Source organism: Cuculus canorus, chromosome Z (genome assembly GCF_017976375.1).
Source record: "Cuculus canorus isolate bCucCan1 chromosome Z, bCucCan1.pri, whole genome shotgun sequence".
In the NCBI taxonomy this organism is placed as follows: Eukaryota; Metazoa; Chordata; class Aves; order Cuculiformes; family Cuculidae; genus Cuculus; species Cuculus canorus.
Genome location: NC_071441.1, coordinates 22994940 through 23017625, shown reverse-complemented (window position 1 = coordinate 23017625; position 22686 = coordinate 22994940). Strand labels below are relative to the sequence as shown.

Sequence of the window (22686 nt, the reverse complement as noted above, 5' to 3'; positions counted from 1 at the left end):
CTAGTTTCAACCCCCCTGCCATGGTCCTTGACTGACCTTGATTCATCTGAGGATGATAATGAAAATGTAACCATTCAGAAGGAGATAGTGAGAATACTTGTACTAAGACATTTATGTTTGGCTGGTCAGTCTTGCAGACAAAACAAGCGAGGTAGGCCTTTGAAATTGTAGCCCTTTTATGGAAGCCAGTATGTCCATTGGTTGATGATTCTGATTCTTTTTTAATATTTTCTGTCTTTCATTTCCACATCATATATGTAGCTGAGTATTTAAATTTGCATTTCTGAAATGCTTGCACATCTTCACCTTCTGTGGCAACTCTGAGAAAAAAAATCTGTCCTGTTAAACCGTTAACCTTCTTGTTTTTCAGGAATTTATTTTTGATGGCTAGTACATTGTGGCTTTACTTTGATTTTTCTAGAGGTTAATAAGCACATATTTTGGGTAGTACATGTTGTCTTCTGCCAGGTTCTGGGCTCTCTAAATGTGTGTCAGAATCGGCATTTCAGCACTTTCTTAAAAAGTTCCTACAGCACCATCTGGTGGAGAGCTTTCTTGTTTCATTTGTATGCATTGGGAAATTCGTTTAAAAGTAATTGACTTCTTTAATATCCCTCTTAAGTTTTAAATTTTGTAACATGCACCAGAGAAATGTTTCCCTGACAACCTAAAGCAAGTATTAATTTCTGTCTTAGAGCTGAGCCTAATAACTGAAAAATATTTCTAGTATTTCCAGTGACTCTTGAGTTATAAATAATTGTAAATGTAGCTGGAAGGTGATTATGCATGTGCTGTATGTAATAGCTGAATCCACATTTTTGTATATTTTTCCTTCCAGGATGAAAATATGATCAACTTTATCAAAGGTGGCCTCAAAATCAGGACAAGTTACCAAATATACAAGTAAGCCATTAGGAAACACTTAGATTCAGTGTTGTATAAGCAGATACAGTTGCATGAATGCTTTCAAAATGAAAAGAAATGTTTTTATAGCAGTAATAATAATTATACTTCGTATATTTCTCAGTCATGTTTCCCTTTCCCTCCTTTTTTTCCTGCATCAAAAGAGAATGTCATCAGGTGCTACAGATGACTCAGGGGAACAAAAGCAAAATTGACACTTATTACCAGTTTGAAGGAGGAGTAAAACTTGGAATTGGAGCATTCAACTTGGTATGACTTTTTCAGACTACATAAAGGCTGTTGGGATATTTCTGTAGGATTCTTTCTTGGCAGATACAGTACTACAATCCTGTGTTAAAAGATGCGTATTTGTAAAATGGAAATACAGGCTTTGAAAGCTTTATGTGATATGAAAACAGCAGTGGCTTTTTGCACGCATGTCTCCTAGAATCTTTCTACTGATTTATTCTGAATTCTGTTTAATTTTCTTAGTAATTTACGTATCTATTTCTTAAAAGAAAAAGCATCTACATCTAGGTGTGTGTAGCAGGAATTTTTAAGATGCTTATGCTGTTGGTTACAGGACACCTGGACAGTCTGCTTTTGTTCTACTACCCCGATGTATACCATTATTTTGCTTCAGAGCATTCTGTAGATTGGCATAAATAATTACAAATTCAGAAGAATGAGCAGTAGTTTATTGAGTTCGTGCAAAAGAAAATGGGGCAGATCCACTAGATTTTTCTTTTCTGTAGTTGCCTATTCACATGTTTAATGGCAACAGTGAGAGTTGATTTCTGCTGGTATGTTCATTTCTGTATCATTCCAGACTGGAGCTGGCCAGTTCTGAGTATGCTCAGAAGAGCTCAGGTCGGTCTGCAGCTGTCAGTCTTTAAAACCCAAGCAACTGGTAGATGTCCGTGTTACTAGGTCCTTTGACCTTTCTTAGTCTTTAAAAAGTATCCTCAGGAAGCTTAACAGAAAAAGCCTTTGCTGGGCAAAATGTAATAGGGTGAATGGAGCTTTCAAAAACTGACTTTCAAATAGAGCTTCTGGTAACGGTTTGTTGAAAAGGTGGTTGTGGTCTTTGTAAGTTTTCTGTTGTGTAGGATGTGGAGAATGCAGTTATAAGGGGAACAAAAAGCATGTAACAGAGGGTTAAAGGAAGATAACAATAGCTAGTATTTCTAAAACAAGTATGTTTGCCGGTCTGCAAATTCAGTAGGAGCAGCCTTAACACTTGTGATGAGATCATGTCATTTGATTGGGAGAAAAGATCACAATAGTAGGTTCTAAGTATCAGCAAAATGGGTAGAATTTTGTTGAACATGACCCACAGTTTTCAAACAATGCTGATTAGCTGAATACAGGAAAATCTGCCATTATCTGAAGAAGCACAGCTGGACTCTGTCGTGCTGTTTCCATACTGGATGATCATCAAAAGTCTGAGCTTCCTTGGAGCTGTAGACTGATTGTTGATCATGCGTGCCTATTTTTGAGTTCTTTTGGATTTTACTTTTTCTTTAATATGTAATAGCTTTTACCATAGTACCTGGCATTTTTGGCTCAAGTTTACAGTAGTTTTACTTTTTTAAAAAAAATGTTTATAATTTGTTATTAATTTTATCTTATTTTTGTTTGAAATTTATTTCAGATGCTGTCACTTTTACCAGGAAGGATCCTTCGACTTTTAGAATTTATTGGATTTTCTGGCAATAGGGTATTTGATCTGATATTTGTTTTGTTCAAATATTTGTTATTTCAAATATCTCTTCTCAGATAAAGACTTGATGGATTTAACATAATGTATTTCACACTAGAAGTATAATGTTCTGTATTGTTTATCAGTATTTCAGTACTGTTAAAAAGATGAGAAGTGGGCTAGATGTCACAGGCATGAAAGCACATATGGAGATATCCTGATCTTGAACAAAAATAGGAAATGACCAGTCTGCTTCAGAGGGGGTTTTCAAATTGCAGTTTCCTTTATTTTTTCTGATCCTTTAGGAGAAGATAGCAGCTTTCTCTTCCAGCCTATGAAGTCAGAAATTAATAAGAGTCAGTTCTATGGTTTTCCATTCACAATTCTAGCCCCTGTCTTTGGCAGAAGATATTTTTGACTATAGTAAGTCACTGTGGAATCTCAGGACATCATTTTCTCACAGATGAGGAGATTATTTGTAATCATAGCCTTGGTTTTAAAAGCCTTGGTTTTTTTGTTTGTTATGTAAGTATCTTACAGGCCCTTTAAAACACTTTTTAGCACCCATTAGAACCAAATAAAGCAGCCCATAGACTTATACATAACTAAACTTCAACTTATTAATGAGACTAAGAGTCACCATATGGTCTTATTGCTATTAGTTTGTCCACAAACATGGCCCTGCTTATGTAAACTTAGACTTTAGTAGAGACCTGTTCATTTAGTTTATTCCTGTGAAAGACCTGGTTCATGCTGAAGGTCCTCCATAATACACATTTTTGCCCTGACTGAAAAGATAGTAAAAGCTGAAAAGAAAAGAACAAACAATTTTGGTGTATCGGCATATCACCATATTTTTTTTGTGTGGTGCTTGATTGCTCCCTAAACTCATCAAGTTGTTATGCAATAAAACTCCTGTTAAGTTAATATTTGTTTTGAGGCATAACATTTGATATGTGTTTGAGGAGCCACTGCTTTTGAACAGGAAAGCTCTGAGCTCATCTCAACAATCCCCCAAGTGGTCAAGCTGTCCTGTAATGGGCATAAACTGGAAAGGATGGGAAGAAGTTTCATGAATTAAGAGCTGAATTAGTCTTCGTTAATCTGGATTCCTTTTCCTACAGAAGCATTAGAATGGCTTCGGTTGAAAGGGGCCTTTAAAGGTCATCTAGTCTAACCTCACTGCAGTAAGCAGGGACATTGCCAACTAGATCAGTTGCTCAGAGCCTGGCCCAACCTGACGCTGGCTGTTTCCAAGGGTGAGGCTTATAGCACCTCTCTGGGCAGCCTGTTCCAATGTTTCACCATGCTTTTGGTAAAAGATTTCTTCTTTATAGCTAGTCTAACTCTACTCTGATTTAATTTAAAACTGTTACCCCTTTTCCTATCACAGCAGGCCCTGCTAAAAATTTGTCCCCATCATACTTACAGGCCCACCTTGAAGTATTGAAAGGCTGCAATAGGGTGTCCCTTGAGCCATCTCTTCTCCAGAGTGAACACCACCAGCTCTCTCAGCCTGGGCTCATAGGAGAGGTGTTCCATCCCTCAGATCATTTTTGTGACCCTCATCTTGACCCCCTCCAACAGGTCCATATCTTTTTTGTGCTGAGGGCTCCAGAGCTGGAATTCAGTACTCCGGGGGGTTTCGTCTCATCAGAATGAAGTAGAGGGGGAGAATCACCTCCCTCGACCTGTTGGCCACACTTCTTTTGATGTGCCCAGGATATGGTTGGCCTTCTGGGCTGCAAGAACATTACTGGCTCGTGTGCGGCTTTTCGTTCCTCAGCACCCTTTAGTCTTTGTCCACAGGGCTGCTCTCGTTCCCTTCATCCCCCATCTTGTATTGATACCAAGCGTTGCACTGACCCAGGTGCAGGACCTTGCACTTGGCCTTGTTGAGCCTCTTGAGGATCACACAGGCTCACTTCTTAGGCTTGTCTGGGTCCGCCTGGATCGCAGCCCACCTCTCAGGTGTGTCAACTGCACCAATCAGCCTGATGTCATCTGCGAACTTGCTGAGGGTGCACTCAATCCCACTGTCTATGTCATTGATGAAGATGTTAAACAGTAGTGATCCCGATATGGACCACTGAGAGACATCACTTGTCACGGATCTCCATCTGGACATTGAACCATTGACTACTACCCTCTGGTTGTGACCATCCAAGCAATTCCTTGTCCACTGAACAGTTCACCTGTCAAATCACTATCTCTCCAATTTAGAGAGAAGGATGTTGTGGGGGACCGTGTCAAAGTCCTTACAGAAGCCAAATAGGTGACATCTGTTGCTTTTCTCTTGTCCTCTGATGTAGTTAGTTCATCATAGAAGGGTACTAGGTTGATCAGACAAGACCTGCCCTTGGTGAAGCCATGCTGGCTGTCTTGAATCACCTTCCTGTCCTCCCTGTGCTTTAGCATAGCTTCTAGGAAGATCTGTTCCATGATTTTCCCAGGCACAGAGGTGAGGCTGACAGGTCAGTAGTTCCCAGGGTCCTCCTTTCTACCCTTTTTAAAAATGGGTGCAATGTTTCTGGTTTTCCAGTCACCAGGGACTTCACCTGACTGCCACGACTTTTCAGGTATCATGTAAAGTGGCTTGACAACCACATCAGCCAAGTCCATCAGGACTCTGGGATGCATCTTGTCAAATCTCTTAGATTTGAATATATTCAGGTTCCTCAGGTGGTCACAAACCTGATCTTCTCTTACAGTGGGAGGAACTTTGCTCCCTCAGCCCCCATCTTGTAGTCCATCTGCTCATGAGGTGTGGGAGAAGACGTTACCAGGGAAGACTGAGACTAAAAAGTTTTTGAGTTCCTCGGCCTTCTCCTTGTCTATTGTTACCAGTTTGCCAGTCTTGCTCATCAACGGGCATAATCTTTCATTGACCTTCCTTTTCTGACATACTTATAGAATTCCTTCTTATTGTTCTTTGTACCTCTTGCCAAGTTCATCTCCAGCCTTGGCCTTCCTGACCCAGTTCCTACACAACCGGGCAGTGTCCTTATACTCTTGCCAGGTTATCTGTCCTTGCTTGCACTGCCTGTCCATATCCTTCTTACCCTTTAGTGTGAACAGCAGATCTTGACTTAACCATGCTGCTCTCTTGCCTTCCTTTCGTGATTTCTCACAGCTGGGAATCTGGGGATCGGAAGCTCTTGCACTTTATGATTCTCAGTGCACACAAATTCCATTGCCTGGAAACAGTGCCTGGAAGTTGATATGTCAGCGGAGCTGATAATTTGAAAAGAACATCAAGATAGTGGCTGACTTGACGTAATAGAATTGGTGATAACCAGGGATTTCTGTGAAGGAAAACTCCTGCCAACAAGTAACTGTGGAACAGTTGAGAGAGGTTCTCATCAAACACAGATTCAAAGACATTGTTCTGAAAGGGTCATAACCAGAAAATTAGCGGGGAAAGGATGTAGACCTGTGTGCCTGCATGGTCTGTGTGGTGTTCCCATTTCACTAGAGCACTAAAATGCATGAGTAATTTTATTCCACTGTAACTTAACTGTAATCTTTTCCTTGCTATCATCTGTAGCAGAACTGTTTTGATAGAAGGTTGTGTTGGACCTGACGTAATATTAAGTGCTGATTATGAAGCTCTTATAATTGAAAGGAAAACTGGTTGTGGGGAAGCCAGGGACTGTTCATAGTAACTTGGTGTACTGATAGTTAATTCTGCATGTGTTTGTGATGTTTCTTAGGAGTTGGGCCTCTGTCAACTACGGGAAGGCGCATCTGGCAGCAGTTTGAGGGCCATTCTGTGTACTTTCACCCTGTTGGTTTATCATACTTACGTCTCCTTAATCCTTGGTGAGACCCACTGTGTAGCTGCTCAGTTATGCTACACATTATGGTAGATATTGTGATTTTTTTGAACTGAATTTTGAAACTGTGGCCAATTAGCTTTGTAACAAGAGATTGCTGAATATTTAATTATGATCTCTGACAAAGCTGTATCTGCAGAAACAGTGAGGGTAGATACCGTTATACCAACATCTTGTTCCATTTGCAGGGCCATCTCAACATGCAACAGCTAAATATCACAAAACACTTTAGTTCAGACAAATAAATTAATGTCAGATATTCTGAAAGCTATCTCCAGAAAGGAGTTTGTACTCCCAAACAATTTACTTGGAAGTTCAAACATGTAGAGAATTAATTGGCTTTGCCACATCAGGCTAAAAGTCACCATTAATTCTGTATGTATCTTTGACATATTTTCACATTCTTAAGTCTGGAAGTATTTTAGTCCTTGTCCCTCAGGCTCATCAGGAAATTAAGGAGAACTTCATTTCTTTCAGTATCACCTGTATGTCATTACTGAGCTTAAAATTGGGAAAGGAGGTAGCTGAGGAATGTTTTCCTAATTTGCTAAAGCAATTACAGGAATTTATAAATATAACCAGAATTTATAATGGAATTCTATAAAGAATATTCATATATTCTATTTTGTTTTTACTTACAGACCCTGACTGTCTTAAAAGCACTTATTACCATCAGGACAGTAACTCATTTTTACAGAAACACAGTATGATGAAATAATTCTGCTTTTGCATAGAAGCAGTCATCCATTAATCTGTCCAAGCCATAATAGAATGTAAAACCCAAAATCTTAACCTATGAAACTCAGGTTTTTAAGTACATTGAGGTTGGTGTGTTATGTTTTGTAGGTACTGGGGAAGCCAATCTTCAGGAAGCGGATAGTCTCCTGGAACCCTATCTCCAGAAGTTTCCAAATGTGTGTATTCTCAAAAAATTTAGTAACAGCAATGTACTTCTCTAACCTTAAAACAGTAACTGAGTATTTTTCTCATCTCCTTTCCAGGGTTCCATTATTCTGTTTTATGCTGCCAGAATAGATATACTGAAAGGAAATTTTGAAAAGGTAAATGATTTTTTTCTTTTTAGGGTTTTTGTGTGTTCAGCGTGGGGGAAAAATATTTATGTCATCTAAGTAACTTATTTCAGTTGGACTGATAATTATGCTTGTATCCCTGTTTGTGTTTGTTGTCAATTTTGATTTCAGCTTTCTCTCTAAGTGAGGCTAGAAAGGGAAGTTTATTTTGTTTTACTAGTCAAGTGTTCTCCACTTGGGTGCTAGGAAAGAATTTGCTCTATAATTAAACATAGTTCTCATGTGGAACTGTAATTGAGCCAGTTTTCATCATTCTTACTTAATGATGTCACAGGCGCAGTTGAGGTTCCAAGAATGTATAGCAGCCCAGCAAGAGTGGAAGCAGATTCATCATCTCTGTTACTGGGAACTGATGTGGTGCCACACCTTCCAGCAGAACTGGCTTCAAGCATATCGGTATGCAGACCAGCTCAGCAAAGAGAGCAGGTGGTCTAAGGTAAATGGGTAGGTGGATGTTGTTATGATACACCAGTAGTCTCTCTGCAGTTAAGTTTGCATTTCAGTTTGCAAATAAGTGTAATTTTTGCTTCTGAAACCCATAAGCAAATAGTACCAAAATGATGGATTTAACTGGGTAGTTTAGAAATTTTTATTTCAGATTCCGAAGCACCAGAACCATAACTAACAATGCTGCAGTCATTCTGCAAACAGAGATACTTACCAGGTTTTGAAAGGGAGAGGAAAACTGTTAACTTACATCTCAAGCCAAGTTCTAACACTTACTAATAAAACTTGGCAGAAGAAACTGTGTTTTTTTAGTTAATTATTAAGTGACAAGAGCACGCCTACTCAGCAGATGCTTTGCAGCATGAAATGAGAAGGCTGCTGGAGACAGGGTCTCATGAGAAAAGCTGGGCTACCTATCTTGTTATCATGAAGATGTTTCTCAAAGTATGAACCAAGCACAATCTGCAAGTAATTTTTGGTACGTCATTTTTGTGTGTTTCTTTCTAGATTAGTGCGGTGTTATGCTTAGTGGAAAAGGGATACATCCAATTTTTGTCAGAAGAGGAAGATAATATATTCAACATGAAGTGTAAATGTCTTGAATACAAATATGGATTATTGGTTTTTTTTACTGTAAAGTCCAGTTATTGAACTTTCCTTGGATTAGTACTCAGATATTTTCTTCTGTTTTTTTCAGGCATGTCTCTAAATGTAATAGGTCATATAATGACAGTAATGAACTTTAGAGTTCTGCATTTAACCTCATCTCTCTATGTGTGATTTGCATGATTAATATTTCTATTCTATGCCGGAGACACCCTTAATGTTCTAACTTATTTATAATATGAGTAAGTATGTTGAAAATAAAATTATAGCGTAAATTACGTGACAAATGAAATGTTAAGCTTCTGTAGTTCCACCTGCCTGAGAATTAATGGAAACTTGTTGCTACAGCAAATGGTGTGAGAGATTAGAGTCCCTGGAGTATTGACTGAACACTGCAAATTAGTTGTGGTAATATGTTGCTGTTTCTTTTTTAAACAGGCAATATATGTGTTCCAGAAAGCAGCAATTCTGTGTATGCTTCCAGAGGATGATTTGAAAAGGACTGGTGAGGACATTATATCTTTATTCAGGTAAACATTTATAAAGCAACTATATGCGCTGCCTTTTTTCCCCATATAAAAGTTTTTGAATCCAGTATCTTTGCCTTGTATGACTTTGTTCCTACTTATAACCATCAGCTTTTCAGTTTTTCTCTTACTTTTAGCCTCAGAATATTTAAAATGCTGCTTTTATCAGCAAACGTACGTCCTACAACTGTAGCATGAAACAATTTAAGACATTACACTTCAGAGTTGCAGAGCAAATCTTCATAAACAAAATAAGATTAAAAAACTTTACATAAAGCAATTTCTATTTTCTCTTTTCCTTCCTTGTAGGCAGGTGGAAGGTCTAAAACAGAGAATTGCAGGAAAATCTATCCCAACTGAGAAGTTTGCAGTAAGGAAAGCTCGACGCTATGCAAGTCCTCAACCAGTGAAGCTGATATTACCTGCCTTGGTATTTAAGTTTGCTTTCTTTTCACCCTTTTAAAATAGAAAAAAAAAAAAAAAGAAGTATGTTTTGTTATACAGGGAAAGAATAATATTGTCAGGAAGCATTTGCCTCTGTGTTTTTAAACTTCTCTTTTAAAAGAATTATTGCATTCATGCAAGGGGATTTTTGTGAAATTCACTAGGAGCTGGATCATATTACTGAGTAGTAGAAGTCCAAAACCAGAGTCAGATTTTTCATGTCAAAGTTCAGACATAGAGAGAATGATTGCTGTTGCCACATGAAGCTGGAAGTCACCTGGAAACCTGTATGGGTTTCTAGCACATATGTTCATATTCTTTAGTTTGACAGAATTTCAGTCCTTATCTTCTAGATTCATTGGGAAGTTACGGATTACTTCAGCAGTTTCTGTTCTAGTGAACATGAAGGGTGGTGGGGTGTTTTTTCTTACATTGATTCTGGGTAAAATGTGCAGGAGTTAATGATGCTTTACTAATGTTATTCTGATTTCCGATGCTTTTAACTTCGAAGGCATTTGTGCTGCAGTCTGTCTGTGTGTGCACAGTAATGATACTTTGCATATGTATATGCTAAAATTTTTGCAGATGGATAATTTAGCAACAATTCAAGATGAAAAACATAATTTGAGAAGGAGTTTCTTCTGTTGAAGCTCATTTATACAGAGAGTCCTAAGAAAATTAATCCATTAGTTTTAAAATTCATTGTATACTCATTATGTATAAAGACATAAATAATAAGGTTGTTTTGGGCTTGTATAGCACAGTGCTATTCTGTTGTGAGTATACATCATTGGGCTTGATGTCAAATGAAGTGTCTTTGAAGAATTTTTCCACTGTGAGTTAAGTCAAAATAAACATAATGTATGGTGATAGTGCAGTAAGTGTAAATTAGATAGGACTACAGAACTGAAATGAATTTAGCATAATGTAGTTGATAGTGTCAACACTATTTCAGACTTAGGTAGAACCTTTTTTTTCCTCCCGAAAGTGCACATAGTGACAGCAGAAATATAAGCAGAAATATTTCAACAGTCTGTTGCATCAGCTTCAGAATGACATCAGGCTTCATATTTCAGAGGTGTAATTACAAGTCAAATACAGTAGAACAAATTATACTCTTGTGTTTGTGATGGTTTGGTAGGGGTATCAGCCAAGTTTCATATTCGTTAACATTAACTCTGTGTAGATATTCTCTTATTCTCGCTGTGCTAGAATGTAATAATGTTTAATGCATCAAAACAAGCTTATTATTTATTGTACCGAAGCATTCGGGAACCTTTGTGCTAGGATTTGCCTTGATTTTTTTTTTTAAAAATCACTTTATAGGAATTATATAGAAGTGTGTATTGGAACCACATGCAGAACGTTTTACCTCTTTCCAGTGTTGCACCATATGGAAGGAAACAGACTATAGGTTATAGCACCTATATATAAACACACTGTGGGTTGTACGCATATGTATGTATAGTGTATATATATGCACACATCCACAAATATACACACAGAAATTGTGTAATCCTGTAGGGTGTAACTACTTTAATGTGCTTCTATATTTCACATGGCAGAGGCCACTAGTTGAACCTGAAATACAGTTTGGCTGGTGTTACATGGATGGTGGTAAACTATCGTGATAAAATCCATTCAGTTTAGTTTTCAAAAATATATGAAACTGCATGATAGACTCTTATTAAAAAGGTGTCAAAACATAAAAAACTTAAAAACCCAGGCTACTTTGCCCATACACGTTCAATATCATTTTGCCTCCCCCTAGGCATAGATGCTCTTCTGCAGCATTAAATTATTGTTAAGGCAAATGTGATTGTCTTTGTAAACTTTGCATGTACTGACTGCATGTCCTGTACTCATTGTGGATGGGTGGTTGAGGTTGTACAGATACTTTTATTCATGGGCTTCTTCACAGTAAGTGTTCAGGCTTTGAAACCGTTCATATTGTTTAAAACAAGGTTTTTTAGGCAGTATTTTTATGTGCTCAGAATGTTCCATAATAGCCTTCCACGAGATATTTAAGTCTCTAGTTATTAACTCTCTAGTTAAATATTTATGCAATCCCATGCGTTTGTTTCATTTATTTTTTTTCTCAGGAAATGATGTATGTCTGGAATGGCTTTGCAATTGTGGGCAAAAGAGCAGACCTCACTGAAAGCTTACTGGTAACAATTGAAAAAGAAGAAATGGCTCTACAAAATGAAACTAGTAAGTGATCAGTTAAGATGTAGTAAGAAATGCTGATGTTTTTCTTTACTTCTGTCTACTAATATTTTGTGAGGTAAGTGTTCATTCAGGCAATATACTATTAAATCTACTGAAATTTTGGAGCTGCATGAAAATTGGTGGTAATTCTTCAATATGTTCTTTATTCAGCTTGACTCATGCTGCAGAAGAATACAGAAAATTCTAGCATGTGAGGTTATTAGTTACAAAACTTAACTGATTCTTACAAAGACATTCTGGTCCATGAGAGCATTCTTGGAGTGTAATCTGCAAATTTCTTAAATATCTGAAAAATAATTTGTCTAAACCAATCTATACCACACGTCAACTTTACTGCTGAGTTCATATACCAAGCAGAATATAACTAAGTATAAATAATGAAGTATTATGCATGAGGGGTTTTTTTTTTTTTTTTACTTTCTGGCAAAATAAAATATTTTTGCTAGTATAAAATAAAATATTTTTAATGAAAAAAACCTTTGACCGTGGGTTTAGATCTTGATTTATTTGAAGCATATATATTCAGGGTATTATTTAGAGAGTCAGTCCATAACTTATTCTTAAAGGAGCTTAAGTTCCATTATTAAAGCAACTTTACTGCAGAAGTACCTAGGTTTATCATATTTTATCAGGTACACTTCTCCGTGGACTTCTGAGTTATTCTGGAATGAATAAATGTTATCTTTTTGCACATGAAACTACTTAAATGGTAATTCACTAAAAATAATTTATAATGAACCCAGGTTTTAATCACAGCAGCAATTTAGGAAAGGCTAGTTTTTACACGATTGTAACATTAATTGTGAAATGTACAAGTACGTGTAGTTATCATTTACATGTAAACTGAGGTGATGCATCAGAAATTATGCAAAGACATACAAGAGAGGTGTAGTGGTAAAATTTGGATGATATAGTAAACTAAATGAGAGTAACTTGTAAGACCAGGACTGAATTGCATCCCTTAATTTTTTTTATGGTATTCTTCATGTATCTGCAGTATCAGTACTGTGCCTCTTAAATCTCAATCGTTTTTCCTTTTTTTGTTGTCATATTGAAACTAAAATGTAGCGATATGCAAGACATCTGCAGTATAGTAATGTTCCCATGCGTTCTGTACTGAGGGTTCTGGCAGAAGCTTCTGAGAATCTGGTGCTGTATCATGCAGAGGCTTGTACTATAAGTGCTAATCAGTTGTAACAGTGGAGTATATTTCCTGTCAAATTCCTAAGAAGAGATGCACAAGGCACCAAAATAAAAGGAACAGAAATAAACCCAATATGTTTTTCTTGTGGAAATATGCAGTTTATGAATAGGATGTAATCTGGAAGCATATTTGGGGTTTATGCTTTCTATATCTTCTTTTAGTAATAACTGCAGTTGAATGTAGTTTTGTTCTGGAGTTTGCATCTGTAAGCCTGATTTGCTTTTAAATATATGGATTCAGACAAGATAAAGACTGATTACAGAATTGCTGCTGAATTGAGACCCAAAGAAAGTAATTAAGGGTATTTAGCAGAGTGTGTCAAGGATACAAGGAAAATTTTAAGAGACGGCTATCAGTACTAGGTAACTGCAAAGAACTGCTAAGATGCTGTAGGAAAGTGTGTTAAATATGCATACAGGTTATTTAGGGATTGAGACTGCTTAGAGCTGTTGATACTTCATTTGCTTCAAGTGAAGAGGCACAGCAAGGAATCTGCCAAGGCCTGAAAGTGGGTTTTTGTTGCGTAAAGCAGAAAATAGATGTTGTAGAAGGAACAGATGAGAGACATCAGATTTATTTTTCTCCCTCGGGATTTCTGGAAATCTTATTTTTGCACATTTGTGTCATCTCCAAGATACAAAAAGAATTTTGTAACTTCAAGAAAAATTCTCTTCTTATATGTTTTATTATCCTGTTAATGATATTTTTTCTGATATAGATGACTGCAGGAAGATGGTTCTCCACATTTATTGCAAGGTTGTCTGTGTTAAATTGGCCTGTGCGTTTACTGTCATTTACTTTCAGTGTTTTGGCATAATAGCTTTTCTTTCTGTGTGAAATATCAGGGGAATACTAGTTGAAATTATTACAGTCTCGCAAGCTTGTACTGACATCAGTGCTTACCCCCAGTAATTTCAAATGAATGAGTCCTTTAGGAGACAGTCACATGAATCCAACACCTTAGCCTGGCAAAACAGGCTAGAGGGAGTGCAAAATACTTACTCAGTGCACTTCTACCTGTCACTAAAAGCGCAGTCTGTCAGTTATTATCTATCAAGATTTTCGGGGTTTAAACACAGACAGAAGTAAGCATGAATGTAGTGGCAAAGCACTTTGCTGAATCCTAAGATGCTGTAGTGTTGCATATTTCAGAACTGTTTACATAAGATTTTCTTGGCAGACTATTAAGAAAAAAATTAACGTGACCTTAGAGAGATGGTAATTAGTTATAAACAACATGATCTAAAGGGAAAGTGTTTTGCTTCCTGAATTGTTAATGTATGTGCCACCATCTGTCTATCCATATGTGTTTTCTTTCCTTTCTTTTCCTTCCCCGCACCCAGCAAGTGCTATAAACCAAGGCAACAAGAATGAACCACACTTGTTAAGGTTGTATTTCTGAATCACTTCACTAACGCTCTATCATCAGCTATTTTTAGTGCTATTGAGCTTAAAACTTCCTTGAATTCTCCAAATGTTATAAACTGCTAGTGAAGCTTTTTAATGACATGATAGTAATACAAATAACTGTGGCTCCTTGAATTTGTGCTGCCAAATAATGCTTCAGAAATGTTCTGCAGGACAGAGTCCTAGTGTGCTCTTGTACTTTTTACGTTACTGGTGTTACTGGAGGTCTGCCAGTGCTCTGCAACAGGGGAAGCTATTAAGATAATGTAGCATGAAGGAGGTTTCATCTCACACTGTAGGTTTTACTTGCTGTTTTAAATGTCACAAGAACAGAAATCTTTAACTGGTACCAGTTAAATCTTCAGACAACACTTTTTCATAAAGTGGATATTTATGCTTTATTTGTACTGACTTCCAGATACAGAAGATTGGGCAATATCTGACTGCAATTTCTTCTTATTGCATCTTGGCCTGTATCTTTAAAGAGAAAGATATAGAGTTATATACACATACATCTTCTGTAGTAGACCATATTTAAAGTCTGGAGGTTATGTATGTTTTGAGGTATAAAATCCGAGAAGCAAGGTTCTGAGTCTAAATACATATTCTAATTTTCCTTTTGATGATATATTCAGATTGCTTGATGTGTCATACTTTTACTTTTAGATCACAATGAATACTATACAGATGATGCGTGCATGTTGCAGTTACTGAAGGGCCTTTGCCTGAAACACTTGGGAAGACTCATGCAAGCTGAACTGTGTTTCAGTAAAGTAATTCAAAGGTAAAAGTAACATAAACAGGCTTTTCAGTTTTGTGTTTTGTAGCTTTGAGTGAAATTTATGATACCACTGTAGAAGCAATCATGTTAGTATTTTGAATAATTAAACTTCGTTCTTTTAAGGAGCTGGAATTAAAATATTTTTGAAAGCAGTTCAGAAACCACAAAGCTTTGCTAGTATTTTTCTACAGCAATTTAACATTATATAGTTTTATGTAGTTTTATATAGTTTTAGATGAAATAAATCAGCCTGACAGGTAATGCATTTATATGAATACATTTAGAATTACTATTATTATAATGGTTTTGTATTTGCAGAAATATCAACGTAAGTAAAAATAGATTTCCTGTTTGGGTTTTTTTTCAGGATTTAGTACTTCAGTAGTTAGCACTTTTCTGTGTAGATGAGAAATTGGTGTTGTTAAGTGTTTCAGTTGAATACTTGATAAAATCATAACACAGGAGTGTCAAATGCTTTAGGTTTCAGATCCATATCTACTGCAATAACTTCTTTATGTAACATTAAGTCATATAATAATTGCAGTTGTAAGCTTTTTAGAACTTTTTGAGTAATTAGGCTGAAAAAGCTGATTTTAGACGTGAATTTTCAATAAATAATTTAGAAAAAATTATATTTACAAAGAATTTGTTACATATAATTCTATTGCTTGTTGTCAATTTTTTTCCGTCTTGCCTTCTCTTGTTTCTAAGATTCTAAGTGAGTTGGGTGAAGCACTTAGTAATTTACAGGGCAGTGGGTTTTGACTGGTTACAAATTAAAGGAATGCTGTTTCTGAAAATCGTGCTGCAAAGATAGTTGACAGAGTGAACACTTCTAGAGCTGAGGCATCTCAAAAATCTTCAGACAACACTTTTTCATAAAGTGGATATTATGCATAGGGAGGAGAAGTTTTCTGATAAATTAAATTTCTACATTCTGGTCAGCTTTACTGCCTACATTTCTTGGGCTGCTACCGTATGTTACAGTCTGCTTTAAGACATTTTCTGTGTGTCAAGGCTTCTCTTGGTGGATAAAAGTCCTCTTTGGAAGTGTTGCTCTATAAATATTAAGAGCTTTTGCAGAGCTTCTTGTAAACTTTCTTCACTGCAATATTGGTTGATATTATTCTATCCAGATAAGAATCAAAAAGAGTTGATTGTACACAAGAAAGCCTGAAAAAAAAAAAAGACATGAGGTGCCTTCTTCATGTTGTTCTGTAGTGAAAAGACCAACATGCTGTAATTTGAAAACTAAGTGGACACAGACTGGGACAGGTTGTTGCCATTGACCTTGCTTTGAGCAGGGGATTCAACTAGAGGAACTCCAGAGGTGCCTTCCAGCAATACTGATTCTGAGAATTTCTTGCATTGAGGAAAGTTGAATTTTCTTACTTCTCTGCTGATTTGTTCAGGCAGGCTAGGTGAAGGGCATCTCAATTCTGTGTGTGTGAAGGAAGTATTTGTGTTATAGTGCCTGACCTAATAAACATTGGTTTTATCTCAAGTAATTTTTGGGGATGGTTGGATTTTTTGAAGTATAAGTCACACAGTAGGGTCCCAGTCTTGGAATTTTTTTCATGGTAGCTTGAATAACATACTGTAATACAAATATGAATTAGGAAAGAATTAATTTTTCATTGTAGATGGTCACGCTACTGGTATTTTATGTATATTAACATGTACAGAGAAAGGCTCCAGAGTGTTTTCTCTGACTATGTGCTTTTATAGGCAGTGATCACATTTAAATTTTGACTGGTCACTTGAGGAAAGGTTGTAATTAACCATTTCTGTATTTTTCTGGTTTTTTCCAGTGAGAAGCACATAAAATATGATACTTATTTGGTGCCATTCACCCTATATGAATTGGGTCTTCTGTACAAACAACAGGATGTGAGAGAAAAAGCAGTAAGATACATAGAAACTGCAAAGTGAGTGGATTTTTTAAATTTGTGTCAGCCAGTAGATTAAGACTATCCGAGTAACTTCAGGAATGAAGGCATTTGTTTTTTCTTTCTGACAGCCTCTTTGTGGAATACAAGAATTGTGTACATATATTACATATCTCTCTCTCTCTATATATATCTGTGTTCTTGACTTGAAAAGGTTGTCTGATAATAGTTAAATTCTGCAGTTTCAAGAAACTGTTCTTCAAACACAGTGGAGTGGACAAGGTCAAACAAGAGGGGGTGTGAAGGGAAAATGTTGCCTTTTTATTCAGGCATGGGGCTCCACTGCATGCGTGGAGAAAGAGAAAGGATCTATACCACCTCTGTCCCAGAGAGTGGCTGGGGGGCTTATATATGCTGCAGTAAAGGTGTTAGTGGGTGGAAGTCAAAAGCCAGTATGCTTCCAACCACCTCCCTTTTCTCTTTCACATTGTGTCACAGAAGAGCATTAAGAAGCTAAATTTACTGCAGAGCTGCATGTTGACGTCATCTGTAGATTGTACTGTGGGGTAGAATTTTCCCCTTGTGTGTACAGAGCAGTATACCAATCATGCAGTAGTGTAAATGTGAGTGAGGAACAATCTCCTAAAACCTTTTTTGAGAAAGATGGTTGTTTTTTTGCCTTTTTGTTTGGATTGCAAAATGTGATTTCCCTCTATTTTTAATTACTCTTGAGTTGTGTTTTAAAGCTGAGCATACACTTTTAGCTAACAGTTTTTCTTTTCTATAGTCTTCTAGCTTGTGTTTTCACAGCAGCTTTCAGTAATTGAGAGGGTTGTTGAAAGGATCAAAACAAATGAAAGAGATGTTGCAATGTGGATTAGGTTTATTGGGACATTTAATTATTAGTACTAGTATAAGTCTCTGCTCAGTTTGTGGAGTAGCTTTAAATGTCTTATAGCTCATCTGTGTATCCACCTGTTTCATGTTGAAAGAATGAGGGTGTTAACTTTGGTACTTCAGTGCACATATGAAATAGGCCAAAAATGTTTTTCTTAAAATAACTTTATTGTTTGCAGAAACAACTACAAAGAATACTCTATGGAGTCCAGGTTGCACTTCAGAATTCATGCAGCACTTGACAGTTTGAAGGTGTCGCCAGCTTCAACACCTTGAATGAGGAGGGATGCTTTTCATGCATACAATGCATACAGTAGCCTACACAATCTCTTAGCAATCATTTTTTTAATAATGGAAAATATACAACCTAGTGATTGTTTTCTTTCATCTCTGATTTGATGTATTTCATTCCTCTAGACTGTTCTTTATCTGTATAGCATATATGCTATATATACTTGAGACTTTAAAAAGACCTTATATTTTGTTTGATAAATATAATTTAATATTTCACTTTGAATGGGGGATATTAAAAAAAGTTGATGGTGCAATAAAGTTTAATGCAAACATTTTATTTTTTTTATATGAAAACAGATGCTGTTTTTGCAGTGGAACTGGTGATAATTTCTGCATTTTGTGACAGTTTGAGTTTCTGTAGTGTGCTTGCTCTGGAACAAAAATGAAATGCCTGCAGATAACCTTTACTCACATTTGGAGTACCATGTTCTGAAATTTGTGTTCCAGGGATAAAAAATTATCATCTTAATTTCATTTTGGGAACAAAGTGAACCTTCCTGAAGTGCAATTTTTTTACAGTAAGATAAAGTTAAGCAGGGCTACAGGTATAATCTCTTTGCAAGTCTGTTTCACTCAAAATTAAGTGGTTACAGGGTGTATTTTTCGGTCATAGAAAAGCAGGGAGGGCTAGTAGGGACATCCAGAGATTATGTATTCTGCATTCTTGCCCTAAAGCTGAATCAACAGTTTTATGTTTTTCCTGACAGATACTTGTTTAACCTGGCTTTAAAAAAAAAAAGCCGGTGAGAGAGATTTTGTGACTTAACACAGGATGTCTGTCCGGGTGGGAAATGACAATTTTTTTCCCTATTTCTACCCCATATGATTCTTGGCACAACTGAAACTGATTGCTTCCCATCCCCCGAGTCATGGATCTGGAAAAAGGATTGTTATTCTCCTTTTTTTAGAAGCAGTCTTCTAATATTTGAAGACTGATTCCTTGTTGGTATTCTCTGTTCTTGGATTCCAAACAAAAGAAATAAAAATTTGCAGAATGTATTTATTTTCCTAATGATAGGAATAACTCTTATTAATCCAAGTTTTGTGCATTCAAAAATGAATCCACTTTTGAACTTGGAGTTAAGTAAATGCAAATATTCTAATCAGAACTTTTTACTTTCTACCAAAAATGTGTAGTTAAGATGCATTTATAAGTGCACGTAGTTTTCTTTTTACGTGAACAGTAGCATCAAATTGAGTTTCCCAGTTCATCATAGTTGCATTCTGGTAGCTGTCTGTTCTTAAAAATAACTCTCATTAATTATTGCAAAACTTGTCCATTTCCACATTTTATTAATGCTAGTATATTTACCTGTGCATGGTAAATTAATACTATGTTCCTATGTGTGTTTCTCTGCCCTTACCTTCCATCCAACAAAACAGAACTAGAGAAGAAGGTAAAATGTGTGTTCAGTAAATAAGTAACTGAAAAGTTTCTAATTAAACAGTCAGTATAATGAAAATTCTATCATTAGTCATTATTCTCAGGTGGCCAAGAGCACAGCTTTCTTTTATGACTTTATAAATACTTGAGTCATTTAATTGCATATAAATCTGCAATACACTGTGAGTGTAATACTTACAGGGGAAGTAAGAGTTTAAAAATATTAGCTAAATAAATACAATGGGTCTTTCAAAGTGGAAACCTGATCCAAAGTCTGTCGTCTTCGGTAGTTTCGATTTGTGCCTGTTGTAAATGTGCAACTAAATTATTATGTAAAAAATATACACCTGTAGGTTTGACGGCTAGATACCTGAGACACTGAATCACTGATAAATTGCGTCATGCTGATCTTATAATATATCCTCTTGACTGAGTTAAAGTCAAAAACTTAATTGTGTCTGTCAACAGAAATTAGCATATGCTACCAACTGACTGGTCTAATTACTTGCCCATTTATACATACCTGAATATAAACTGTAGGGAGCAAATACAAAATTCTGTACATCTCATTTTCAAACAATACTTTTAATACCTCTCTGCATGTTTACATGTTCAGTTTAGGATTATTTTGGTTTAATCTGATTACTAGATTGTAGCAATCAAATGGGACCACATTATTTTCTCACAAAAGGTGATGAAAACAATTGCTAGTATAACTTCTCATTTTTGTTTCAAATGGTAATTCACTCTGGAGAAGAGTTAAAACTGGGACTACAGATTCTCAGGAAGGAGCATGAAGTAGTCTCTGATCTCCTGTTTTTGTGGAAAGTGTCTTACCATTAGTATTTTATGTGTGATTTGGAAAAGAAATCAAAATTAACAAGAAGTAAGCAATGACCTTCCTTAGTAGCTGATTTATTGAAGTTTTAGTACCAAGTGTCATGTAGCAGTGTACTTTCTTCATGGATAATTATACTGACTGCAGAGAGGGTAAAGGAGAACTCTGTTTTCTTTAGTTCAGCCTTCCAAAATCAATATTAACGCCCTGTATATTTTACACTTTGTCTCTGTTGGGATCTGCCTTTCTGCACTCATGCAGAGAACCAGCATATCAACACGTATTTGCGATATGCTCTGTAGTGTTTTGAGGCCCTGAGGTCCCCAGTGTAAGTACTATTTACAGCTTGTTTTCTTTTCTGTGCAGCTGTACCAAACTCATTTGTTAGAAAGTCTGATTGATCAAGATTCTTAGCTTTGCTCTGGGCTTTTTTCCAGTTTAATAACAGTGGAAATATAAATGTGTGGGAGTGATTGTAACTCTTCACTTAAGGCAGGTCTCAGTAGTGCTGTAGACATGCTTTGTCTTCCAAATGCTGCTGAAAAAGCGTGTGTCTCCCTGACACAACGTGTTGTTGATGCGGTATTATTTAGCACGTAAGTGATATATGGCTAAGAGACTGGGCAGTAAGTCCGTGGCTGCTTTTTTTTCTTATTCTTTTTTGCCTGATGCATACTATACTGGGCCTTAAATGCAACTCTGATTTAGTCTATGTTGCTAAAACCTCTATTGATGATAGTAGGAATTATAATATATATAAGAGCAAAACTAAGTCCTTAGTTTAAGCAAGCAAGGCTAAACTTAAATAATGTATGTTATGGCAAAAGATCATTCTGATCTTTCTGATAATAGATGCATATTTTTTTAAGGTGAGAAGTAATAAAATAGCCTAGTTTATAAGACAAAGCTTCTCTTTGATTAAGAATTGCCTACTTAGAAAATATTACAAAAAACTTCCTGTCTATGTGTATCATTCAAATGTTTAGTCTGTTGGTGAAAGATTGTTTTATTGTGGTTTTGAAGTCCTAGCTCACTGCTTGTTAACAAAGGCTGAAAGATAATACATGTTAAAAGAAAGCGCATTAAAGATTGTTTTGTATGTGTTCTAGTATACATGGATAGTGTCTGTATTTAGCACCTTACAATCAGAAAAAAATACAATGATCAGATCCTCGTTATGTTTCTAAAACACATTGCTAACTTACATATAAATGAAATAATTTCTTGTAACAAATCCTACTTGGACTTTGCCATTGTTTTATAATCTGATGTTTAATGTCCTTTTATTTCTCTGTGTTCTTATTCTGCATAGTTCAACAAAGTATGTTTATATTTGAACTGGTGGTGCAGTTTATTTGCTTCTAAACTACTGAGGTTTGCACATGGTCATATTTGGTACTTAAGTAAGACCAAGGTCAGAATAATGGAAGAAGAGGGGTGATGAAATACATTCTGGTTTTAAGAACCTGTAGAAATGTTCATGTTGATGCATTGGAATGGAATATCACTTCAATGGAATAAATCACTTTTTATGCTTGTGCTACCGAGTACTGAATTTGGTATGTATCCTAGTTATGCGTAAAGAACCTTTCGCTGAGATTATCAAAACATTATGAACAAAAGAGGCCAGTTCTCAAGTTTAAAACATGTTATCTTCAGCATATAGCTCATTATATAACCTATCTAGGCTGAGAGGTTGTACAAAGCTACTTCCCAGCAAATAGGTCAAATTAATTGCTGTGATTTGAATTGTAAGAATGGTGATTATGGTTATCATAAGAACAGAGATAATAGATAACTTAGCTCACAGAAAGGCAAAAGCATGGACATGCTCTTGTATGTTTGTTTCCACCTGTAAGACACTAATTTACTCTCAATTATTTGATGTACTTTAGTACAGAATGAAATCTTTGCAGCTAAATTAGAGTGCTTGCAGAGTATTGACTAAGAAAGTACTTTGAACAGAAGAAGAACCTCTTTTAGGAACTGCATTTGGCCAAAGTTGTGATATGTTTATAAGTCTTAGCTATAGTCACCTGATTAGTTCACCACTTGGGCTTCATATATTCCAGCTAGGGAAAAGATATCAGTGGTGCTGGGACTTTAGCTCAGTGTGCTTGTTTGTAAGATTTTTTATTTTTTTTTTTTAAATGTGGTCTTGTCATTTACTCATTTTTAATAAATCCTGCAGGACAACTTCTTAA

General features: G+C 36.2%; 1 protein-coding gene across 3 annotated transcripts in view; it reads left to right on the top strand.

Moving 5' to 3' along the window:
* The window catches only part of TTC39B (tetratricopeptide repeat domain 39B), an 81587-nt gene extending 59566 nt beyond the window's left edge, over positions 1 to 22021 (top strand). For all 3 annotated transcript variants that reach the window (XM_054054388.1, XM_054054389.1, XM_054054390.1), the window contains 13 exons: positions 839 to 903; positions 1068 to 1173; positions 2558 to 2623; positions 6319 to 6427; positions 7288 to 7355; positions 7443 to 7502; positions 7807 to 7968; positions 9024 to 9115; positions 9422 to 9542; positions 11659 to 11770; positions 15066 to 15183; positions 16992 to 17108; positions 18146 to 22021. In XM_054054388.1, the coding sequence (XP_053910363.1) occupies positions 839 to 903; positions 1068 to 1173; positions 2558 to 2623; positions 6319 to 6427; positions 7288 to 7355; positions 7443 to 7502; positions 7807 to 7968; positions 9024 to 9115; positions 9422 to 9542; positions 11659 to 11770; positions 15066 to 15183; positions 16992 to 17108; positions 18146 to 18242 (1293 nt within the window). In that variant the 3' untranslated portion in view covers positions 18243 to 22021. The remainder of the gene's footprint in view (positions 1 to 838; positions 904 to 1067; positions 1174 to 2557; positions 2624 to 6318; positions 6428 to 7287; positions 7356 to 7442; positions 7503 to 7806; positions 7969 to 9023; positions 9116 to 9421; positions 9543 to 11658; positions 11771 to 15065; positions 15184 to 16991; positions 17109 to 18145) is intronic.
* Positions 22022 to 22686: the final 665 nt, after the last annotated feature.